The 18,907-nt window shown below is 38.9% G+C and overlaps 1 protein-coding gene across 7 annotated transcripts in view; it reads right to left on the reverse strand.

Moving 5' to 3' along the window:
• LOC129185409 (dynein axonemal heavy chain 11) overlaps window positions 1–18,907 on the reverse strand; it is a 52,820-nt gene that overhangs the window by 10,966 nt on the left and 22,947 nt on the right. For 6 of the 7 annotated variants that reach the window (XM_054782467.1, XM_054782466.1, XM_054782464.1 and 3 more), the window contains 24 exons: window positions 18,720–18,868; window positions 17,465–17,615; window positions 17,244–17,375; window positions 16,947–17,120; window positions 16,152–16,356; window positions 15,805–15,970; window positions 15,622–15,724; window positions 15,001–15,240; window positions 14,753–14,914; window positions 14,471–14,664; window positions 14,158–14,320; window positions 13,680–13,803; window positions 13,388–13,530; window positions 11,102–11,263; window positions 7,788–8,021; window positions 7,474–7,620; window positions 7,262–7,375; window positions 7,044–7,187; window positions 3,014–3,196; window positions 2,836–2,937; window positions 2,620–2,754; window positions 1,491–1,664; window positions 1,185–1,420; window positions 918–1,040 (listed from right to left, as the gene is read on the reverse strand). In XM_054782467.1, the coding sequence (XP_054638442.1) occupies window positions 918–1,040; window positions 1,185–1,420; window positions 1,491–1,664; window positions 2,620–2,754; window positions 2,836–2,937; window positions 3,014–3,196; window positions 7,044–7,187; window positions 7,262–7,375; window positions 7,474–7,620; window positions 7,788–8,021; window positions 11,102–11,263; window positions 13,388–13,530; window positions 13,680–13,803; window positions 14,158–14,320; window positions 14,471–14,664; window positions 14,753–14,914; window positions 15,001–15,240; window positions 15,622–15,724; window positions 15,805–15,970; window positions 16,152–16,356; window positions 16,947–17,120; window positions 17,244–17,375; window positions 17,465–17,615; window positions 18,720–18,868 (3,860 nt within the window). The remainder of the gene's footprint in view (window positions 1–917; window positions 1,041–1,184; window positions 1,421–1,490; window positions 1,665–2,619; window positions 2,755–2,835; window positions 2,938–3,013; window positions 3,197–7,043; window positions 7,188–7,261; window positions 7,376–7,473; window positions 7,621–7,787; window positions 8,022–11,101; window positions 11,264–13,387; window positions 13,531–13,679; window positions 13,804–14,157; window positions 14,321–14,470; window positions 14,665–14,752; window positions 14,915–15,000; window positions 15,241–15,621; window positions 15,725–15,804; window positions 15,971–16,151; window positions 16,357–16,946; window positions 17,121–17,243; window positions 17,376–17,464; window positions 17,616–18,719; window positions 18,869–18,907) is intronic. The other variant, XM_054782468.1, reaches the window with a different exon arrangement.

The raw sequence follows: 18,907 nt of genomic DNA on the forward strand, positions 1-18,907 counted from the left end.
GATAATGTGTTCAGTCATGTCTTCCTGTGCTCTGAGAGATTCAACCACCTGGTAACCTGCTCCCATTGTGTTAAACCACAACAACATTGCTGATGCATTCATGTATGTTTAAGTAAATAAAAAAATATTTCTTTGAAAATATGTTGGGGTTTAACAATGATTTTGGTCTGAACATAGATGTTGCAGTTTAAAGGTCCCCTATGATGCAAAATTAAGTTTTTAATGATGTTAGAACAGTCATGAAATAATATGTCCCTAAAGCCTGCTTGTGACCACCAAACACAAATCTCCCTCACTTGTTTGCTCCCCTTTTGACAAGAGGCGCTCAAAGTTTGAAGTTCCGGGTTGTCATGACATTATGACCCGCCCCTAGTTAGATGAACACACCCTGTGGAAACACCCACCACTTCATAAAGGACAGCTTTGTAAATAAGCAAGTTTTGCGACAAACCTTGAAATAAAGGAGCTCCGTCAATTATCCGTCAGTCAGTTTCAGACATGGGAGCTATATGTTTGATCATTTTGTTTTTCTTCAGCAAATAGGTAAATATGAATGAAATATGGCTGTTACGTCAACATAGTGTTGTAACTAAATGTTAAGCTGTTGTATGTGATATATGGCATTTATTACGATGAACAAGTGCAGAGTTACAGTGCATATGTAAAAAGTGAATAAAGTACACAACAGCACTTGGAGCCTAAAACTCAGAAACAGGCGTGGACAAACACAGCTCATCATCATTAAAGCTACACACACATATTAAAAGTGTGTTCCTAGACAGGCTTTCTAAAAGCACTTTTAACCTAAATCAAGGCTAGATTTTGTTGCACACACTTCCAATACACTACTGTGGGACCTTTGTGACCTCATGTAAAACACACTGTTAAAAAAAAATGGTGTAATGTAAAAAACTAACCTTCCCCTTTTGATGGTGTTCCTGCCCAAAAGAGGCTCCAAGACCGGGTCAACTCTTTCCGGCAGATTCTCTATCAACACTGTCTCACCACTAACTAGTGCCTCTTCAATTACATCAAGATACCTGTAGAATAAACACCATCATTTAAAAACAAGTGCCATAGATTATTATCTATTATATCTTCCCTGTGTATGTTTGTAAATAGAGTCTGACAAATAAAAGACATTAAAATGTCCTCATACATATAACAATACAGCACCCTCTCACCCTTTCTGTCCAAGTTGCACCACCCTCAGTTTGGACCCTTGCTGGCTTCGTAGCCATTTGATGCCCTGCTGCTGCGGGTCAACGATAAGCGGCCAGCGCTCACTGGTGGTCAGGATGGCAGCGTTCTCTGTGGACATCCTATCATTTGGCAGACCTTGGTTATGCCAAGCAGCCACACCGGCATCATCAGTAAGCATGAGAATGGGATCCAGTCCGTCTGTCAGGGGTATGGAGACCTGGAACAGATGCCATATGATGATGTTATTTATCTTAGAGGTTACTTATCTTAGAGGTAAGAAACTTTACCTTTTGACATTTGAGAAAAGAGATCCATTTGTCATTGAGGAGTTCAGCACGATACTGCCTGGTAAAGTAACCCATGTATGAGACGAATGCTGAGGTGAGGGCAACGTCACCACAAAGCGTTTTCTGTTGCTTTTCATATTGAACAAGTGCCTGCGACCAGCGTTCCTTCTCTGACTGAAAGGCACATGAAACACAACAATATGATTATTTAATGAGCAAAAAAGTATATAGGTCAACATAAGAAAAAACAACATTTTGTCCATAAGAAACATTGACTTCATTTCCTGCACAGCACTAAAATAATCTAAATGCTCTTTTCTTAAAACAGAGTTACAGTAAAAGTTTAGCCACGGTTTCAATCTGCATCATTTCAGCATTTATCCAACTATTCAATATGATGACTGTGACAGCTCTACAGCAATAAATCACGCATGGCATTTTCTTACAAGGGGCCATGTATCTGGAATATGTCACATAATAAATTCTTGGACAGTTAAAAATCACTATAATTTTACTCTAATGTATTATGGATTGCCCGTAATATCACTCCGTCTGTGGTGAGACATTGTTAATTTCCAACAGATGTTGAGGCTTTGAGGTAAGTTAATGATTAAATATAGACGGCCTGATTTATTAGTCGGAACACTATTGCTTCCAGGTCAATGCTATAAAGACAAAACATTTATCTTGATATGCTTAAAAGCCAAGCTGTTCCATGCAAACCACATTCATTTTCTGGGATAAGGAAGTCGAACTTGCAAAATGACCACTTGAATGGCTATCCTTTACTTGATATTAGCATCTGTAACTATAATATATAATGTAGTGTGGAAAAGGCACATGTTGGGTTTATAATAATATGGTTCTCTATGACCAACAGCATGTTCCCATAATATATTCCACACACTGTCTACTGTGATGAATAAAACCACAGCAAAATGACATAACACAACTCCTGAATGTATACTTTCCTGTATGTATGAATACTTAAAAAACGAACAGCTTATTCAGTCATAAAGTTCACATTGTTGATGCTATGCTCCACGCAAGTCAAATAAATTTGATTTACAACAATTAAGATGCAGTGACTCCACCCAGCACCTTTCACTCTGATTATCTCCTTGATTACCTCTAAGCCTTTGACAAGTCGGTTGGCCAGCTCTATGGTCTGGTTGGTGCGAGTCACATCATGCTGACAACTGATTTTCTCAGCTGTAGCCCTCTCAAACTGAGCTGTGAGGTTCTGGAGGTTGGCATCCAAATCCTAGAGTGCAAAAGAAAGAGAACCAATATTGCCTGCAAACTAAGTGACTTTATTAATGATTACCCATAAATTTTTACTTACCACCAACTTCTTTTGGACGGACAGCAGTTTTGCTGTTGCTGTTTCTAGCTCTGCATTAGCTTGTGACAAAGCATGTCTCTTTGGAATGACCTCACAATAAATCTAGAATAACAATAAGCATCCTTTATAATGAAATGTTTTATGACAACATAACCTTTTTAAGAATATTGGTGTGAACCTCGTAGTATCGAACAATGTTAATTGTCCAGGCACAGAGTCCTGCTGCAGCTGTAGATTTGGTCCGAACTTGATCAGGGTGGAACTCAGGCTTTCTAAGGTATTCCTGTTTCACCACATTCAAACATGACTCGTGGATGTGCTCCTTGTCATATGACACCAGGGCCTGCAGAAAATCATCCACCTGATAGAACAACACAAACAAGAGAGATACATTAATATCTGTGCTACACATTTTACACATGACGGGACATAAGTATGTTCCAACTTGGGTTCGTTGGCTTGGATTGGCTGGTCAACAAATACCTATGCTAATTAAACATATTGCCTACTAATGAACTAATTTGAATTTAAATTGTTTTTTTAAATTTGGTTAATTATCAGGAGCTGTCATACGTCCTCTTAACTTTAAACAGTATAAATACATATTTTTTTGTATGTGCAAAATATTGTCGCTGTCCAACAACAAGCAAGTACAGTAGAGCCGTTATTTGCAAGGGTTACTTTCTGGAGCGAACATCTGCAGGGAAATTTGAGTAAATTTAAAAAAGTGAGTAAATTTCTGACACACGGCTCTCTCCACTTCCACCTCAAAACCCTCCAGCAATCTTGACATTGACATTCTCAGATTCACATTCACATTTATAATAAGAGTGGCTGTTATAATTATTAGATTTCATTCCAGAACCCTCCCCCGTCTCTCTTTAATATGCCTCACACTCTTATTAAATGCATTTTAAATTATAAAACATATAGGTACTCACTACTATTGAATGATAATGTTAGGTGAGGAATGAACAGATGGAACTGGAGTCACAGTGTAGAACAGGGGTGCCCATTACGTCGATCACGATCTACCGGTAAATTGAAAGGTATTTTGGGTCAATCGTGTAAACGTCACTTTGTAGATGTCATATGACATCAGTCAGCTGATATTAAGCTCCCCTCCTGATTCGTTCTTGCTCCCCCGTGGCGTTTCAAGCTACACACGGAGATGCAACTTTCATCTTTATTGTTCTGACTACGGATACGGATACGGATATGTGGTCTTGTCTGTGGCTGTATTGTCTTTTGCATAATCATTTTCAAATCTTTTATATCAGTAATGTTTGATACCAAATGCTAACTAGATGTAATACATGAACTATGTCTCCTAATGAACGCTACGTAGCTATTTTGACTGACATATCACGAGTGCTCAAGTTATGTACACAACTATTGAGGAATTATATGTAATTATCTTGATTGCCATATTGAATATAATTATGATATCAACTACTTTGATTACCTGTAAACTTTGAAAATGTAAATGTGAAATACTAATCATTAATACTTAAAATACTATTTCAAAGTTTAGTGGTTAGATTTTCTCTGTTATATGTTTTATAGAAAGAGGTAGATCATTTTGACTTGTAACTTGCATGCTGAAAAAGTGTTGCACCCCTGATATACATGTATAACGTACATAAATACTTACTCATATTTTCTTTATAAATATCGTAAATATAAATATTTTCTATATTTAAAATACAAGGTACTGTAGATCTTTGGGACTTGGACATTTTAAAAGTAGCTTGCAAGCTGAAAAAGTGTGAGCACCCCTGGTGTACAAGTTAGGAGTTTCCCTTTTGCATCTCACAGCAATTATGGTGCCTTCAAGGACAACCAAACAGAGTGTAAAATCTCAACGCTTGACATAAAAAACATAAGTGATTGCAAAAAGAAAAATGTAAAAATTGTGGGCTTTGTTCAAAACTGTCTATGTATATGCTGTATATTTTATCTGTATTAGCACATACAGTCAAACTTGTCTTAGCGGCCACCTTTATAGAACGGCCACCTGCCTATAGCAGCCACTGAAAAATCCCCCGCAGCAAATTTACATGTTATAGACCCTGTGTATAGCAGTCACCTGTCCAACGCGGCCAGCGGCCACCCATTTTGTCTCCCTTGGTCAATATCTGACTCCATATAGCGGCCAAATTACCAACTCAAGTAGAAGCTTCATGCACGAAAAAGTTTTGTTTTTCAATCAATGAAGCCGTCGTGTGTAGACTTTAATTACTGAGTCCTAGCTCAGTCACAATCATTCACAAGATCCGCACAAACTGTCAGTTGTTCCACATAAAAAGGCCGTCTTCTTTTGAGCTTGCTATTTCCTGGTCAAACATGTAACTTTAAGAGCATTTGCACCAAAACATTACCGCAAAGTAGGCTGGGAACAGGACGTGCTCCCAGCAACGCTACAATAAAAAAAAAAACATACGCTAGCATGCATGCGGTAGAGGGAGCAAAACTGAGTTCGGTTGTATTTAAATGAAGTATTTTAGAATGTACTCACGTTATTTTTTATCAATCCTCATCCACAAATCCATCAAAGTCCTCATCTTCTGTATTCGACACAAAAAAAAGCCGTCTTCTTTTCCGTTCGATACTAGTCTGTTAACTTGTCAGTGTTATTCAGCTCCGAAGCAAAGAAGGAAACTTCTCCTGTTGCTTCTGCCAACTTTATTTATTGAATACGGCCACCAGACAGCAGCTCAGAACACACACACATCTCTCAGCATCGTCTCTCCTTTCTGCTTGCCCACAAGGCAAAGGTTAAACAAGCCCCACTACATAGCTGTCCAGCCAATGCCTGTAACAAGTGACACCGTTTATTTCCTGGTGTGAGACAATGTGCACAATGTGTGTCAATACTGTAATGCCGCTTGTTGTGGGGAAGGAGAGACTCACGTCGCCGATGCACTTTAATGGCTTTATTAACAGCGGAGAACACTGAGGGACTTTACATCCACGCCAACATAAACACACTTCCCAACTCTCTCGAAACTCACAGCTAGCACTGAGCCTAGCTCTCCTGCTCGGGACGCCCACCGTCACTTCCTGTCTCTTCCTGATGAACTAAAGCTGTAATGACACTCTGCCGTATAAAAAGTAAAATATTAAAAACAAGCGTAAGACATTACTAGCACAGCTTTGTTCTGTGGGTTGTGGACATATTCTATACGTTATTATTAAGCTTCTAGCTTCCTTTTAGTAAGTAAAAACCTTGGCTATGATTGCACTACATTGTCATGTAGACCTACAAAGTACACTTGGAAGAACAAGAGGTGAATAAATGTATTGCAACTGATGTGAAACTGATGAGGGGTAGAATTAAATAAGATTTGCTTCTTCCTACTCCTTTTTGGACATGCAAAATTGTGAATTGTACTATGTGATGTGCTACTGTTTGACTCATGCATGTTCAGGATTAAAACCATGAACCATGAACCATGATAATAACGAGCCGAGTAGTGCTGTACAACTTTTATCCGCAGTGCCCTCTACTGGTCAACATTATTATTATTTTTTTCCCTTTTTTTTCCTTTACTGGTCAACATTCGAACTGGATGCCAACCTGTCTATAGAGGCCACCTGTCTATAGCGGCCACTCTTGCAGACTCCCTCTAGTGGCCGCTATAGACAAGTTTGACTTATTTATAAGATATTACTGACTTTGGGTGAATGAGATGTGTTTTCTGTGGAGAAAAAAAATAATAAAAAAAAATATAATATTTTTTATTAGTCTGCGAATTTGTGGGGTTGCGAATGCTCAATCCCAAGTATGCGGGGATTCACTGTATCTCACTGTATCTTTTTTTTTTTCAAGCCGAAACAAAAAAAATGCCTCGAAAAAAAAAAAATCTGAAAATCTGGAGATACTGTACAGTATGTGTTTTTGATTGAGCGGTGTCAACATGTATTGCATAAATGAATTAAAATATGCTATATCCCGCTAACTATACAAAAAGATTACACATTCATTGGATGCCAACATATAACAGCTCTAAAATCTAAAAAAATAAAAATGTCTATGGTGGAGGTTGGGAGAGTGCCTCCTCCCCTAGTGTGTGAGCATATTCATGGAGCCATCCTGCTGTAATGTGAGTATGGGAGAGATGGCGAGCAGGGCCAGGGTCAAGGCCAGCTCAAAAATTAGATTGGCATTCATCAGGCAGATGTGATTGACGCGATGACAGCTTAACCTTGCCCATGAAGGCCCGTGCTGCTTTCCAGCTCCGATCCTTAGGAACCCGACCGCGGGGAGCCAGCAGAACCATCACGGCTGCCGCTACGTTGATGACTGCCGGGGGAGGGTTGGGGAAGGCCTTCAGCTCAGTAAGATTTACCTAAAAAGAGTTATAAATGTTTTACAGTTTGAAGAATGACTCCATATGAGTGACTTTTTAATAGCATCAAGTACCTTGTTGAGGGTGTTCAGTGCTGCTGTGGCGGCTGTCAGTAAAGGCTCTGCCTTGGCTAGGTCTGTCTCACAATCTCTCTGTTTTACTGACACCTCTGCCTGGATGAGAGCCACCTAAACAAAAAACATACTATGAATTCAAGAATATAGTGATAGTGTACTAATATTGTAATACTATTGTAAAAACAATGAGTGAGTAAAAGCATTTAGACCTTTTGTGCCTCCACATCTGCAGCCTCTTTCTTGCTGCTAACTTTGTCAGTCTGAAGTCCAATCTTTGCAATAAGAGCCTCAATATTTTCATTTTTAAAGGTCAGATCAGCTTCTTGGTCCGCCAATTTGGTTTTCAGATCCTCCACCTAAAACAGAAAGGTTACTACAATGTTTCAAAGAGGAGTATACTGAGGTCAGTGGTGAAGCCACATGGCTTGGATCATAAATTAATGCCAGACTTAATTTCCATACCAGTGTTGTATCAAACCTTAATCTCACCCCTTGCAAGAGAACAGTAAATGGTTACACTTACCTGAGCAGCAGTGCTTTGGAGCTTTTGAAGGCCACTGTCAAGGCGGTTCATCTTGAGCTGAAGCTGGTCTCGAGACTTTTGCAGAAGGTTCCTGTACAGGGTGATTTGCTGGAGAAAGCTCTTGGGGGTGGTGTAATTGTATCTCTTCTCATCGCGCTGGTATTTTTCACTTGCTTGGTTGACACTGGTGTGAACGTAGGCCATGAAAAGACTGATGGATTCCTGGACAGCAGGCTGTAAAAATAAGCAGACAAGCAGGGGGGAAAGAGGGCGAGGAGGATTGAGTGGGGTTTAACATCCGCAAGCTGATGGCCACTGAAATATTATCTTCATAAATTTTGAATTCATCTACAAGTTTTTCCATCTTACTAGACTGGCCCTGACTTACTCAATCTGAAATTTAGGTGTAGCTTGCAGAAATGATTAGGCTTTGAAGCCTCTGTGAAAATAATTTCAGAGACATCCGAGACAGATGTGTAGTTTGTGAAGCAAGCAGCATGTTAACAGTATCTAAAGCCTTTCACGATTTTAAACACAATGATTTCTGCACTATGCTGTGACAAGGTATTCATTATAGGCAATGACACTCAGTCTCCACTATCACACAATTTGCTGTCAAAGAAAAACAAACACAGACAAAACACAAACACAAAATAATTCCAAACAGTCATGGAGCCAGCAGGAAATTAGATATTCATTTATTTAAATAACTTCTGTCATGTTTTTATTTGACATGTAAGTTAAGCTTGATCATTTCATTTTGTGTCTTTTTAACATAAATTAGAAATGCATGGTCATAGATGACCATAAAAAAACAAACAAATTAAACTGCAGACTGTCTTTAGAATGACAATGTTAAGAAAGCAATACATTTTTTTCGTCCGGTCTCAAATAAAAGTACAATTCCTTATTTACACTGCAAAAACAGCCATACTTGAAAGAAGCCCAAATTATATTACAATGAGAGAACTTTTCTCATTTCAAGCAAAAAATTCTGCCAATGGGGTAAGCAAAATTTGCTTAGATAGAATTCTTATAACTACAATATTTTTCTCGTGACTTAAGAATATGAGTCCTAAAATAAGCAAGTTGTTCTTAATCACGTAGCTAGATTTAAGTATTTTTTATTTTTATAGTCTCCAATTAACCTATCATGCATACTGTTGGATTGTGAAGGAAGCCAGAGTATACAGAGAATACCCACAGGGGGGGCATGCAGGGTCCACACAGAGGTGAACCAACCGGAATTTGAACCCAGATTGCCTGATTGTGAGGCTAACATACTAACATATCGGCAGCTGTGCAGCAAATGTCTCTTCTTGTCTGCCTGTTAGTTATGTTGGTTACTTCTTCATCGGTCTGAGCTTTTCAACACGCATGAAGCAAATCATATGGATGGAACTTTTTTATTTAAAAAGAAGAAAGTGTGATTGTATCTAAAAGTCACTTTATTTAGGAAAACCTATTGTCATAAACACTATCACAATTCTTTTTTGGCATGATTTGCAGGTAAATTCACTCATTTTTAGATTTATAAACTAGATAAAAAGAGAGTCATATTTTCTTGTATCAAGTTTAATAATTTTACACATTTACAAAGATTTTATGACTAGATTCAAGATAATAAATCTTGGTACGCATGAAATTTGCTGTGCAGCCACAGTCACATTGGTCTAAAATCAGCAAATCTTTAAGAAATGGTTGCTTAAAACGGGACTATTTTACTTTCTTGAAATGTAGTTTTTGCAGTGTAGATATATTTTCTGGGTGTAAGTCCGTTCTTGAATTTAGGAAGTTTAGAAGCCAGTTTTATTCTTAATTTAAGACAAATATATATTAATCAGTTGTTGAATAATTGAAATAAGGTTTTAGCTTGTTATTAGAAAAAAATATTCATTTCTGGCAAAAAAAAAAAAAAATCTTCATAAGAATTGGCTAGCTATACAGTACATACTCTTAATATAAAATTATTTTTCTCAAGTGAAGATTGCTAAACAAGATATTTTTTCTTTTTAGAAAAATAATAAATGGTTGCTTAAAATGCCACTTTTTATACTTTCTTGAAATTTTGTTTTTGTAATGTATAAATGGAATATTTTTGTTATTAGGGCATACAAAGCCTGTTTACAACCTTTGAAATGTGTTTTTTTTAACATTATTAGAGCCCTCTAGGCATGAAATAACACCTCTACAGTCACCTTTACACTCTTAGTGCCCAATACACAGTAGTAGGTATAATAACAGAAAATAAGCAATTTAAGACATAGACTCGTGCTTGTGTGTGTATCTGTAAATGTGTTCTGCTGCTAGATGAGTGAGGAGGTGGATGTGACGTCGGACATTCAGAGTTAAGTTTTAGCTTGGGGTGGGTTAGGGCTGCAAAAGTAGCTCGTGTTAGGGATTATTTTGCCTGTTGTTCCAGCGATCACGTCTGGTGTGTGTGTGTGTGTGTGTGTGTGTGTGTCTCACCGAACATTACAGTTGCATTATTGACACCTAGTAATCGTGAGTAGAATAATACATAGCATCACGTCTTTGAATGCGTCTTCTGAATGCTTTGTATTTATATTTTAGTTCATTTAGCCATTTTTATGTTTGAAAACGCTTAATTTAGGCAAAAACCATGTACAATTTGCTTAAATATGCATGTTTTTACTAATACTACTAATAGAATGACTTATTAACGTATTTATTTTTGAAAAACCATCATAGAATTAAACCACAAAATTCGAAGTGTGACGTGGCGAGGGATGAGAAAACATGGCGCGATTTGGGTGTAGCTAGCAAATTCAAAATCCATATTACTAAAACTCTAGTCTACTCTAGTCACCACTAATTGCTTTGTAACTGCTTTTACTTTTAGTCCCTGATCAACATCCACACAGGAACAGATGAGTGTGAACACACGTGCTCGAACATCAGTGAAAAGCAGCAATCTGGCACATGCTCACATATGTGAGGACACTTCCTGGTTGTGACAGCTGTGCCTCTTTAGTAGGTCGTTATGTGCTTAATCACTCTTTGGTGCTCATTAACATAAATGATCCCGGGCTGTGATCGCTCCACTGCTATGATGAAAAACAATGAAATAGGTACACTCACTGTGCGTCTCTGGGCATGTGTTCAGCAATTTGTCAGAACCTCAACATAGAACTAATGATGAGGGATCTATGAAAATGTTAATGCAGCTGCACTGTGGTAATTAAAGGAGGTTCATTATAGTCTAACTTATGTCTGTGGTATGGAGAAAATCTAATATTGGTGGTTAAAAGTCATTGTAAAAAATGAGAATTTATTATGAGCAATAATAGTACCTCAATGCCTTCAATCTCATGAATGAACGTGTAGCTGACTGACTGCAAAGCTTCCGAGCTCCAAGGATGAAACCAGTCGATGGTGGTGCATTGGATGATAGTAGGGAATCGACAGGCCCTTAGTCGGAGTTCACTGCCCACTGGAGACAAACACAACACTACCTACAATAAAAAGAATAAGGGAGAGAAATTATTTGCATGTGAGCTTATACTTTGCTATAACACTGACAGTAAAGCAGTCTTTGAAATACAGTATGTCATAGACATCACAGAAGCAGCAAAACATACTGGCAATCTCATATTGGCCACCCCCACTTTGCTCAGCTTGGCATACATTCAGGCAGACACTTTACCAGTTGGATGAAGCAGACGGTGACGCTACCAGAGACCCTGGCAACAATTAGCTGGACTGCAAATGTGTGGACTGAGACAAGAATTTCCTTCCTTTTAACCTCCCATTTTGACTGGGTCTGTTAATTTATCTTGCCAGGCATAATGGCCTTAAACAGCAGGTGTGCTGTTCAGTGAATGGATCTAACATGCAAAAATATGTGTATGTAACTCAGATGTACTGTAATGGTACATTTTAGTTCATTCAAAAATATAATTTGTAGTATTTTCATTTCCAGTTGAGGGTTAGCTTTACTGTTCTTCATGACAGCCTGCATATACTGTATATACAGTATGTTTATTCCTAGTAAGAGAGCAAACAGTTCTGAAAATTATCCAAAAACTCCCTTGCAAGCTAAACTGTGTTTCTGTCTGATAATCTCAGAAAAATTAGCTATTTTAAGAAAATACACCAAGTACGGTTGAAACCAGAAGTTTATATACTGTACACTGTGTAAAAAGACAAACATTTTTTCTCAGTATCAGAAATTAAATCAGAATAAACGTTTCCTGTTTTAGGTCAGTTAGGATTACCAAGATTATTGTTATTTGCTAAATGTTGTAATTGTGAGAGAGAGAATATTTTAGTTGTTTCTTTCTTCAAAGTCAAAAGTTTACGTACATTTTCTTACTATTTGGTAGCATTGCCATTAAACTATATGACTTGGGTGAAGTGTTTTGGGTATCCTTCCACAAGAGTTTGCTGAAATTCTGGCCCATCCCTCCTGACAATACTGGTGTAGCTGAGTCAGGTTTGTAGGCCACCTTGCTCACACACATCTTTTTAAATCTGCTCACAAATTTTCAACAGGATTGAAATCAGGGCTTTGTGATAGCCACTCCAAAACATTGACGTTGTTGTCTTCAAACCACTTTGTGACTATTTTGGCGGTATGCTGACGTCATTGTCCATTCGGAAGACCCTTTGCAGCCAAGCTTCAACTTCCTGGCTGATGGCTTGAGATGTTGCTTCAATATTATCAATATCACATCATCTTCTTTCTTCATGACGCCATTTATTTTATGAAGTGTACCAGTTCCTCCTGCAGCAAAACAGCCCCACAACATGATGCTACCAACCCCATACTTCACAGTTGGGATGGTGTTCTCAGTGGCCTTTTAGCCCTCGTCAGTAAAGGACTGGTTTGACAGTGGATAATGACACACTCCTACCAGCTTCATCCACCATCTTCACAAAATCTTTAGCTTTGGTTCTGGTGTTGATTTACACATTTTGGCCATTCTGGTGGTATGATGGATGGACATTCCTATATTGTTTATACTTGTTTGAACAAATGAACGTGGGACCTTCAAGCATTTGGAAATTCAGGATGAACCAGACTTGTGGTGCTCCACAATTCTTTTCCTGTCATCATGTGGGATTTCCTACAATGTTCATAGATATACCGGTAGTCATTTTTGTGTATGTAAACTTTGGACATTGTAGAAAGTAATAATAAAAAAAAAAACTCTCTAAAATATTCTCTCTCTCGTAATTGCAGCATTTAGCAAACAGAACTAGCTAACTGACCTAAAACAGGAAATGTTTAGTCTGATTTAAAGTCAGATAGTGAGGGAAAAAATTGTTTGTGTGTGTTTTTACACAGTGTATGTAAACTTCTGGTTTCAACTGTAGGTGTAAGCCTGCCCCACGTTCCGAATCAGTGTCTTTCTCAGAATGAGAATCAAGAGCACTAGCATTCCAGCTAAACGCTCACTGTGAAACCTATGTCCAGCGCGACTCTTAAGGCATCAGGGAGTGAGTTTTACCAACACACTCTCTTACACAGCCACACCAGCTGGCATCCGTTACACATGCATATCGGCACCACACAATCCTATATAACAACTGAGTATTTAATCAACACATAAACATTTAGTTCAGAGAAACTGCACCGTCATTTGAAGTCGGACTCTGTCAATAAAGAATCTCCAGCAGTTCTCCTTGGTCTCAAGAAGCCCAAGGGCTCGGACCTCAGCTTTCACAGAGGACACAATCCCTTCAGTTTCCTCCTCGCTGAAGACCTCAGGAATTTCTCCTGCAAGGAGACACAGTTATTATCAGCTACACCAGAGGTGCCAGGATCAATATTCTTTATTCATGCAGTGGTAGGATTTTACCATCATTTCACTCTATTCATTCTATACTGAAAAAAAGGCACTGAACAATGCAAAATGTGAATCAGACCTGATGACAGAAGGTCATTAACAATGACCAGAAAGCGCTCATCAGGTATTTGTGCATCAGTCATGAGAAGAGCCACACGCTGATTCTTCACACCAGCCTTCAGGAACAAACCTGCAAGATCCATCTAAGCAAAACCACAAACAGAAAACATCTTACAGTAATCAATACAATAACCCACAGAGTGGCACTATAAACTCTTAAGATGTTTGTAAATGACTACATTGCAAATCCTTTCATCAATAACATATTGAAATATTTCCCACTGGCCTTTAATAGTATCTGACAATTATTTACCGCATCAGGAGAGAAGCTGAACAAAAAGGAATTACATCAATAAACTTGCATGTAGCCACTGGCGATATTGATCAAGGATTTTCATGTTTGGTTTATTAACTACAGATGTTTCAGATAAAACCATGGTAATGAATATTTTATGGTAATATAGTGTATTTCATGTTTATGTGGCGTCATTGTTTACCTTGAGGTCCTGGATACTATAACCTTTGTGCAAAGTGATCTGGAAGACTTCCACAGAGGAAATGTAGGCAGCCAGGCGAGTCAGGCTCTGCTTGCCACTGCCCCCAACGCCAATCAGTAAGCCGTGACTGCAGGGAGACTCCAGGATACGACTGATGCGACAGCTGGTAACAACATAGTCCTTGTTGAGACACCAAATGTATTTTTCTCTTCAATTTGCCTCACAATTAGGAAACTATATTTTATAAGGAAGTATTTCATACCAATATTAAAAGGACTATTACTACTCACTCACATGCTTACTGTATACTTACACATGTTGCATTGCATCCTCAAACAGCACCAAATTCATAGCTGCATTGAGCTCATTGTAACTTTCCAAAGCATCAGTGAGGGTGGTCTTGAGCACAGACCAGTCTGTAACAGCAGTGTAGGAGGATTCCTCACCCATTTTGGCAAGGTGGCAATAGAGGAGGGGCTGTTTTGTCACTTTTTCATTTTCAACTCCCTAGACAGGAGAAATAAGTCAATTCATTTGCAACTCCTGGTCAGTTGTTGCAAACTGAGGATGAGCATAAACTGTTTCTGTATTGCACCTCAAAGCATTCATGCACAGTCTCCATCTGGAGCTTCCGGAAGAGCTGTAAGTCTTTCACATCCACCAGCCTGTCTGAGTAGACTCTGCAGGACTCGTGTAGCCATAGCAGAGCCAGATCGGTGCTGTCTTTTACACTGTCAGGCTCTGCAAAAAGTACTCCCTGAACCACACATACAATTACATTACTGTAACATTTGGATTAAATCATAGATTTTATGGAGAATCATTCTTAACATCAAGCATTACCTGAAAAATGTTAGACATGTCTCGCATGTTGAATATATAGTGAAATTTGATGGCTGTTGGCAAAAAGTAGAGCTCCATCTTGTGATGGAGGATTACTGCAGCATGTACTACAGCAGTGATGCTCTTCTGAACAGGCAGACTGAAGTGCTGCTGTGTTAGGTGGCTGCTCAAGATCTGCCCGAAGATGGACATCAGACATTCGGATGATGGAAAGTTCACCGCAAGTACAGTGAAGTGTCTCTGCCGAAAGCAAATGTATGACCTTATTTTCAATGTACTATGAGTTGTTGGTCTTGTATCATTCTTTGTGGGCTCTTAATTTATTGATCTTAAATAAATACATACATACAATTATTACATAAAAAATGCATAATACATAGTGTATATATTTACTATGCACACGATAAATAAAAAATACACATACTGCCTGTAACTTGCAAAAGATAGTCAAGATCAGGTGCTTGCTAGTTTTTCGCTGTGCACACATTTTCACTGCATGCACACTTAAAACTACACTAAACAGTGTACTCAAGACAATTCTGAAAAAGAACATTAGAACACATTTTCACTAAAAAGGAACCATGCCACTTCTAAATGACCTTGACATATTAACTGACACACCTGCAGTCTTGGGTTGATATTGAAGCTTCCTGCTGTTGGGTTCATGCAGGCAACATATTGAGTGTTGTGTATTTCTTTTAAAGACCACTTCTGTCTGTCGTACCTGCATTTATGTTAGAAATGGAATGAAAACAATGACAACATGAGGAAACGGTCACCGGTAAGTGTGACGTGTCTTCATACCAGTGCCCATAATCCAGGTGCTGCCTTATAAGTGTGTGAGGCTGCACTGTTCCGTAGGTGTCCACAGCTGGCATGTTCATATCATCAATAAAGTACACCAGCCTTCGGTTGCCAACAGGTGAGTAGCTTCTGCCTGCTCTTTTCTCTAATGGACGTTCTAGGATCTCTAAACAAAAAAAAAATAATAATATATATATATAAATAGCGACAGGTGAACAACTGACTTGGGTGATTCTGAGTTTGGTCTCCGTCCACCTCCTTAAAGCATAAAAGTCACCAGCAGATGGCGCTTCAGCTTAGTAAAATGTACTACTGGGAGCCACAATACATCAATAAACCTCACTCACCCTGCAGCATGAGGGAAGTTATGTAGTAGTTGAACGGTATTTTTGTAGACATGTAACTCTCTGGCAGATCATCTAACTTATTCCTGACAAGTGCAGTTTTTCCCACTCCAGTGTTCCCCACCAGCATAAGTGGCTGTCTCCGCTCCAGCAACAAGTCCATGAAGTAGCGAAGACGCAGGGTCTCTGCTGTGTGTACCAGAACAGCCTGCAATCATACAAACAGCAGGAGGACAAGAAACAGAAACACACATGGTTATTAAGGCTTTCTTTGGAGTGATTTATTGACAGACATGTGTTCAGTGAAATGTATGTGATTTATAATATCTTGTATTTCCTCTGTACACCACAACTATTCTGTCATAATAGGATCATTTGCTCAGAACAAAACCCCACTAATTATGGCTCAGCAAGAGCCTTTGGAGCATTCACAGCTGTACACAAGAATATAAAGAAAGACAAAGGAGCGTGGGTGATAGCTCAAGCCTTGTTGCTCAAGCCTTCATCTCCACACAGTCTGCACAGCCTGATATAGGGGGAAGTAGATGGTAATCAGACACAGTGGCAAGCCTATCAACCATTCCAGCACCCCTGCCCTAACCTCTCAAAGTGACTTTAGCCTGTCTTATTATGCTCACTGAGGCATGCGTACATTTTTAATATGGCTTTCTGGCTGATTCTTGTTTATTTTTCGGTAAAAGGTTGCTCTTCGCGAACTTCTGTCAAACCTCTGAAAAAGAAAAGAGTCCTAGAAATGACTTTATAGCACTATATGGACAGTATCTGATGTTCTCCTACCTGTAATGGTGTACCAGTTTCCATTTCAAAAGGAGGTACAATGTCACTCCACGGAAGGAACCGCTTGGTTGGAGGGTCAATGAAGTAGTCAAACACTGTCCCCTGTGCTGGCAACTTGACAGTCTTCATTTCTTTGGTCCACCACTGACTGAACTCCACACGGTAATCATAAAGCTAGATCATCAACAACAATGCAATTAAATTAAATATTCAGACCCATCATTAGTGCAAGCTATATTCTTACTGACTTTAAATTGTTAACATGATACCATACATTATTTATTTTATACTTAATACCTGGTCTTGACACAAGGCCCCACCAAAAGCCCAAATGCAGGCAAAGACAAAGTATGTTTCATAAAGGTCCCGTGGAGAGTCAGGTGGAATATTGTCTGTCGTCAGAAGGCAGTCAAGCAAAGTGCAGAGTGTCTAAATGAGAATACAGGAAAAACAGTAAAATAGTAAAATAAATAAAAAGTAAAATAGAAAAAAATGATTTTGTTGTTTGTGTTACATACCTGTACCAGAGAGTTGTCTGGTATTGGAGTGATTGTCTTGAAGCTGTTTCTCATCTTTTCTAGACAACGTGGGACGTATTTTTCAAACAGGATGGTTAAGTGTGCCCTTTCTGTTTGTCGTTCTCTTTGGTCAATCCAACTGGCAACATATCTGAGCAAAGCAAGCATACAAATTAAGCGTTAACTTGACATAATTAGGATGCTGACTTGCTGAGTAAAAAACACACAGGATATTTTGCCAGTGTTTCCCATGCATTATTTAATTTAGCCCGCCACAACCTGTTAGGTGGCAGTATACTCTGCGGCGCATTCCCACACAATATGCATTAAAAGTGAAACACAGTAAGTTTCTTCATCGTGTATTCACTCAGTAATCAAATACAAGCGATCTTGAAAGGCAAAGATCCAGACATGTCCTTCCACAAGCGCAGGTGTGTGCATTACCACCGCCATGAAAGGCGAGGTGCAGAACACCTCCACAAGCGTGCAGCCCAGCCGATGACTCACGGGAGTCCTGACTAGCAATAGTGCAAAAAAGCCTGGAGACACTATTCCATCATTTGGTAACAATGCACCTTCCCAGCAAAATACGAAAACCAGGGCGGTCCAAAGTGTGGCCTGGGGTTCTTTTGCAAACTGCGGCTAGTTTTATTATGGGTCCGTGGCACATTGCAGAAATAAACAAAAAAAAACATAAATGGAAAAATACAGTAAAAGACATAATGTAGTGAGGAAAAGTTGAAATGTTGACACTAATCACTAACACCAGATGTGTCAAGAGGCACAGACAAAACGATACGCTACATTGGGTTTACGAGAACGAGACGAGGCAAGATTTTAACATTACTTTTAAGAAAAGTACAATGAAAAAAATATAGAAAATATATGACAATATATTGCAATCTACTAATTTAATTTATACTACTTTACACTCTTCTGCACTCTGTGTGTATGCTAGCAGCCCCACCTCCACCCACCGAGACAAAGGGAGAGTATGTATAATGTATTTTTTAGCCTTAAAAAAAAAAAAAAAAATTACATGCACGTGCGTCATGGCCACTGCGGCCACATGCAGATTTGACAATGCCCAATGACCTGCCCCACCAAAAAACCACAACCACAAATAGATTACCGTCCTGTGGGAAACACTGCTTGCACACACTTATGATACACACAGTGTTAAATTAAAACCACACTGAATAAATCCTTCATTACTTAAACAAATATGTCAGCAAAATCGAAAGAAGAGACTCACAGGTTCCATCCAAGGTCTTGCAGGTTGATGTAGAGGATTCCCGCTCTGGACACAGTGGCAGGAGTGGCTGCTCTCAGGTGACTAATTTCAAAGACAAGCCTCATGGATGAGGTGAGTGGCACACGCTCATTACTTGCTAAAGTCAGGACCTGAAAGATAATGTAAAGCATTATCATCCCGAGCTGACC

This window comes from Dunckerocampus dactyliophorus, chromosome 7, assembly GCF_027744805.1.
Source record: "Dunckerocampus dactyliophorus isolate RoL2022-P2 chromosome 7, RoL_Ddac_1.1, whole genome shotgun sequence".
In the NCBI taxonomy this organism is placed as follows: Eukaryota; Metazoa; Chordata; class Actinopteri; order Syngnathiformes; family Syngnathidae; genus Dunckerocampus; species Dunckerocampus dactyliophorus.